Source organism: Cebidichthys violaceus, unplaced genomic scaffold (assembly GCF_023349555.1).
Source record: "Cebidichthys violaceus isolate CVI_PGR_0920_01 unplaced genomic scaffold, fCebVio1.0.p SCAF_35, whole genome shotgun sequence".
Lineage (NCBI taxonomy): Eukaryota > Metazoa > Chordata > Actinopteri > Perciformes > Stichaeidae > Cebidichthys > Cebidichthys violaceus.
The window spans coordinates 2,042,945-2,048,944 of record NW_027176539.1 but is presented as its reverse complement, the minus strand read 5'-3'; the positions used below and the strand labels follow the sequence as shown (position 1 = coordinate 2,048,944).

The 6,000-nt window shown below is 43.0% G+C and overlaps 1 protein-coding gene across 1 annotated transcript in view; it reads right to left on the bottom strand.

The window, feature by feature from the left end:
- Window positions 1–5,490, bottom strand: part of oca2 (oculocutaneous albinism II) — a 43,755-nt gene extending 38,265 nt beyond the window's left edge. Inside the window, exons 1-2 of the mRNA XM_068725397.1 lie at window positions 5,343–5,490; window positions 3,388–3,630 (exon numbers count right to left, since the gene is read on the bottom strand). Of these exons, the coding sequence (XP_068581498.1) occupies window positions 3,388–3,623 (236 nt within the window). The 5' untranslated portion in view covers window positions 3,624–3,630; window positions 5,343–5,490. The remainder of the gene's footprint in view (window positions 1–3,387; window positions 3,631–5,342) is intronic.
- Between the last annotated feature and the right edge of the window lie 510 nt (window positions 5,491–6,000).

Here is a 6,000-nt window from a genome sequence, read left to right as displayed (position 1 = left end):
TCTAAAGCTCCACTGTGTTCTAAAGCTCCACGTTGTTCTAAAGCTCCACTGTGTTCTAAAGCTTCACTGTGTTCTAAAGCTCCACTGTGGTCTAAAGCTCCACGTTGTTCTAAAGCTCCACTGTGTTCTAAAGCTTCACTGTGTTCTAAAGCTCCACTGTCTTCAAAAGCTCCACTGTGTTCTAAAGCTCCACTGTGTTCTAAAGCTCCACTGTGTTCTAAAGCTTCACGTTGTTCTAAAGCTCCACTGTGTTCTAAAGCTTCACGTTGTTCTAAAGCTCCACTGTGTTCTAAAGCTCCACTGTGTTCTAAAGCTCCACGTTGTTCTAAAGCTCCACTGCGTTCTAAAGCTTCACTGTGTTCTAAAGCTTCACTGTCTTCAAAAGCTCCACTGTGTTCTAAAGCTTCACTGTGTTCTAAAGCTCCATGTTGTTCTAAAGCTCCACTGTCCACGTTGTTCTAAAGCTCCACTGTCCTCATTGTTCTAAAGTTCCATTGTGTTCTAAAGCTCCACTGTCCACGTTGTTCTAAAGCTCCACTGTGTTCTAAAGCTCCACTGTCCACGTTGTTCTAAAGCTCCACTGTGTTCTAAAGCTCCACGTTGTTCTAAAGCTCCACTGTGTTCTAAAGCTCCACGTTGTTCTAAAGCTCCACGTTGTTCTAAAGCTTCACTGTGTTCTAAAGCTCCACTGTGTTCTAAAGCTCCACATTGTTCTAAAGCTCCACTGTGTTCTAAAGCTCCACTGTGTTCTAAAGCTCCACGTTGTTCTAAAGCTTCACTGTGTTCTAAAGCTCCACGTTGTTCTAAAGCTTCACTGTGTTCTAAAGCTCCACGTTGTTCTAAAACTTCACTGTGTTCTAAAGCTCCACATTGTTCTAAAGCTCCACTGTGTTCTAAAGCTCCACTGTGTTCTAAAGCTCCACTGTGTTCTAAAGCTTCACTGTGTTCTAAAGCTCCACTGTGTTCTAAAGCTCCACGTTGTTCTAAAGCTCCACTGTGTTCTAAAGCTCCACGTTGTTCTAAAGCTTCACTGTGTTCTAAAGCTCCACATTGTTCTAAAGCTCCACTGTGTTCTAAAGCTCCACTGTGTTCTAAAGCTCCACGTTGTTCTAAAGCTTCACTGTGTTCTAAAGCTCCACTGTGTTCTAAAGCTCCACGTTGTTCTAAAGCTCCACTGTGTTCTAAAGCTCCACGTTGTTCTAAAGCTTCACTGTGTTCTAAAGCTCCACGTTGTTCTAAAGCTTCACTGTGTTCTAAAGCTCCACATTGTTCTAAAGCTCCACTGTGTTCTAAAGCTCCACTGTGTTCTAAAGCTCCACGTTGTTCTAAAGCTTCACTGTGTTCTAAAGCTCCACTGTGTTCTAAAGCTCCACGTTGTTCTAAAGCTCCACTGTGTTCTAAAGCTCCACGTTGTTCTAAAGCTTCACTGTGTTCTAAAGCTCCACGTTGTTCTAAAGCTCCACTGTGTTCTAAAGCTCCACTGTGTTCTAAAGCTTCACGTTGTTCTAAAGCTCCACTGTGTTCTAAAGCTCCACTGTGTTCTAAAGCTTCACTGTGTTCTAAAGCTTCACGTTGTTCTAAAGCTTCACTGTGTTCTAAAGCTCCACGTTGTTCTAAAGCTCCACTGTGTTCTAAAGCTCCACTGTGTTCTAAAGCTTCACGTTGTTCTAAAGCTTCACGTTGTTCTAAAGCTTCACTGTGTTCTAAAGCTTCACGTTGTTCTAAAGCTTCACTGTGTTCTAAAGCTTCACGTTGTTCTAAAGCTCCACTGTGTTCTAAAGCTCCACTGTGTTCTAAAGCTTCACTGTGTTCTAAAGCTCCACTGTGTTCTAAAGCGTCACTGTGTTCTAAAGCTCCACGTTGTTCTAAAGCTTCACTGTGTTCTAAAGCTTCACTGTGTTCTAAAGCTCCACGTTGTTCTAAAGCTCCACGTTGTTCTAAAGCTCCACTGTGTTCTAAAGCTTCACTGTGTTCTAAAGCTCCACGTTGTTCTAAAGCTTCACTGTGTTCTAAAGCTCCACTGTGTTCTAAAGCGTCACTGTGTTCTAAAGCTCCACGTTGTTCTAAAGCTTCACTGTGTTCTAAAGCTTCACTGTGTTCTAAAGCTCCACGTTGTTCTAAAGCTCCACGTTGTTCTAAAGCTTCACTGTGTTCTAAAGCTCCACTGTGTTCTAAAGCTCCACGTTGTTCTAAAGCTCCACTGTGTTCTAAAGCTCCACTGTGTTCTAAAGCTTCACTGTGTTCTAAAGCTTCACGTTGTTCTAAAGCTTCACTGTGTTCTAAAGCTTCACGTTGTTCTAAAGCTCCACTGTGTTCTAAAGCTTCACGTTGTTCTAAAGCTCCACGTTGTTCTAAAGCTCCACGTTGTTCTAAAGCTTCACTGTGTTCTAAAGCTCCACGTTGTTCTAAAGCTCCACGTTGTTCTAAAGCTTCACTGTGTTCTAAAGCTCCACTGTGTTCTAAAGCTCCACGTTGTTCTAAAGCTCCACTGTGTTCTAAAGCTCCACTGTGTTCTAAAGCTTCACGTTGTTCTAAAGCTTCACTGTGTTCTAAAGCTTCACGTTGTTCTAAAGCTCCACTGTGTTCTAAAGCGGTCAGAGGGTCAAACAGGACTTTCACTCAGGAGATCAGAATGATCGTTGACTGAAGCTAAACATGGAGCTTTGCTGACTGAACCTCAAACACAATGAGGAGTTCAGTCTCAGACGTAGAAATGTTGATATGAAACTTATTTTTGGTTCATAGACGAGTCGAGATTCAACATATCGATGGTTTGTCTGAAACGTATTCCATTTGAGGAATGTTTGCTACGAACTACAGCTTTTTGTTTTTATTAAGAAGTAAAAGTACATTACAGTACATTACAGTACATTACAGTACATTTACGTTAGTGACCCGTTATCTGGATGAATGAAGGGAACAAAGACGGTTTAGTGCTGGTTTTGATCTTTTCATGGATTTATTAACCATAAAACATGTACTTGAAGTCTCTCCCCTCTGAACTCACCTTACTGACTACACAATGTAGTGCTCAATACAACCTTTCTGTTATACCTTAGTACTTCTTATACAGTGTAAACTTTTACTCTTTACCTTTCTCTTATTGCTATTGTATTCTAGTATTATTTCTTTTACACTTAATAATTGTTGTTGTATTGTTGAAATATGTTTATATTTGTATTCTCCTGTTTTTTAGTATTCTTCCATTTTTAATGAAACTCTGGAACAAGAGCTTCCTTCAGGATTAATAAAGTTCTATCTTATCTTAACTCAACTTTAGAACATTTAGTTTCTGTTTTTCGAGGTCTTTAAACTCGACCAATCACAAGCCAGCAGAGCGTCTTTCCCACCAGTGACCCTCGTGAACGATCGACTGAAGCTTCCTACCCGTCCTCCTGTCGAACGGGGACGAATCCGTCGGCGTGGATGACGCACTGTCCCGAGGGCGGAGCGGCCGACCGCTGCAGCTTCTGGGCGTCGCTCCGCTCCGAGATGCCGCGCAGCAGACGGAGCTCCCCGAAGTTCCCGGCGACGGCCTCCGGCGACCGCAGGCTGTTCCGGCCCTGGAGGCCCTGGGCCGACGCCGGAGACATCTCCATCTCGGTTTGGTTCTCCAGATACATGCCGAGGCTGACGGAGGGGAGAAGGACGGTGTTTATTCAGAAGAACCTCAAAGTCAACATCAACGAGCAAACCGGCAGCAACACCACAGGTAGTCTAACGTTTGGTCTCCTTCCACTGACGCTATGAGAGCCGTGAGACTCAACCAAAACACCAACGTGATGCTGGAAAACAAAACAATGAGCTGAAAGACGCTAAAGCAGGAGCCACAGAGTCAGGTGATCAGGTCTGTGGTGATGCGTCATGTGATCCACTGACAATGTGAGGACAGTGACTGTAGCAGATTTAAAGTTACAAGAGGGAATCTTTTGTTTTCTGAAACTTAAAACGATGATTTTAAGTTGACTTTTATAACTTCATCACCTTCAAAGACTCTCTGAGTGTTTGTGTTGTTGAGAGACTTTAGTGATTTAAAGTCTCATCAACACAGACTCACTAGCAGACAGAGGCAGCAGCTCAGTGCTGTAGAGGTAGAATCAGTGCTTTAGTGAATGGAGTCTGGTGTCTTTGTGGAGATCAGAGATAACAGCTTCTGGTTCTATGGACTCATGTACTGCAGTAGAACACTGACTGTGGAGGAGAACCTCACACTGACGTCTCTACTGTCCCTTCAGGACAGATGGACGGTCACGTCTTTCAGGAACAAGGAGCTCTGTCTCCTCTTTGACGTCTGGAGCTGCAGCTCCTGCGTGAAGCCTTTGGCTCGTTAGCTCAGACCCTCCAGTGCACCGTGCCTCACACCAGCTGGGTGATTCACCACGCCCATAATGCACTTCAGCGTGAGGTCAGCGGATGAGGTCAGACACGTGGTCCTCGCCGCCACAGAGGCAGTCGGCGTGAGCTCGACGGGATTATTGCTCACATGAAAAGGAACTCGTGACATTTGAGCCGGCGGTGATAAGTCCTCTGAGGAGTGAGACTACGGTCCTGTGAGGAGGTGGTACCTCCAAGAACCGATCCTTCTCACAGTCTGCAGCCTCGTAGCACGTGACGGTTTGATCCTCATTAATAGAACACATATATATACACATATATATATATATATATATATATATATATATATATATATATATATATATATATATATATATATATATACTCACTACGACAGCTGCTAAAGTTGCAGCATGTTATTTACAGAAACAATAAATCTTCAACCACACACCATTAATCCTCATCTTTCATAACGACGCCTTGTCTTCCTCATCGAATGCTTGTGAGGGGGGAAGAATGCTCCTCTTCATCACTGCTTTCTTAATTTCTCCACGCTCCGTTCACAGCGGTCAACGAGAAACCAGCGTTACATGAGATTACTCTTTATTATCAGATAATGTGAATATGATGATAGTTATGTTTGTTCAGTTTCTTTACTGTTAGAACATCATCTCTGAATAGTTTGTATTGTTTTTACCATGTAAAGTGCCTTTATGTATTATTATTATTATTATTATTAATAATAATAATGAACGGGTTAGCCACATGTATTTTAAAAGTGCTCAGAATATTACTACAACATCACTGTACAAGTACATTTACCACATTAGTGTTTATGTGCACAGAGCTCACTGATGTGCAGCAGTGTTATGATCATAATGATTAAACATGAAATGAAACCCACTACTGTCACAGGATGTAAAGGAAACGGCTGCTGACTTCAAATTAAAGTCAAACTTTTATTTTGGCGAGGAGAAAGAGACGGAGATGAAAGTGATGAGACCAACCTGTAGAGATGATGATGATGATGATGAGGATGATGATGATGATGAGGAGGATAATGAGGATGTTAAATGATGAACATCCAACAATCAAAGGCACGAGTTAAAAACCAGGCAGACAATCTGATGCTGGACTGTGATGAAGACGAGGGAGGCCGAGGTGTTTCTTCTCCTCTTCGTCCTCCCTGGATCGAGGAGCTGAGGGGGTCTGGGTCTGGTGGAGCTGAGGGGTCTGGAGGACCTGAGGGGTCTGGGTCTGGGTCTGGAGGAGCTGAGTGGAGGAGTGCGACAGTGTTCTCTGCACTAATAGCAGATAAACGTTTCTCATTAAATCCTCTCTCTCTCTCTCTCTCTCTCTCTCTCTCTCTCTCTCTCTCTCTCTCTCTCTCTCTCTCTCTCTCTCTCTCTCTCTCTTCTTTGAACCAAACTCCCCACGCTGCTTAGCCGCCTCCCCCCCTCCCCACCTACACCAAATCCATCCTCCAGAGAAAACCAGTTTCTTGATCTAAATAAATAAATACAATTCTGGTCCTAAACTGTTATATTTGGATAATTTAAGGAAAATGCATATGTGTGTTTATGTTAAAATGGGGCGATCAAAGCATCCAGATCCTGGACTCAGAAGTTGATATTAATTCTTATTTAAATGTGAATTAGTACCTTA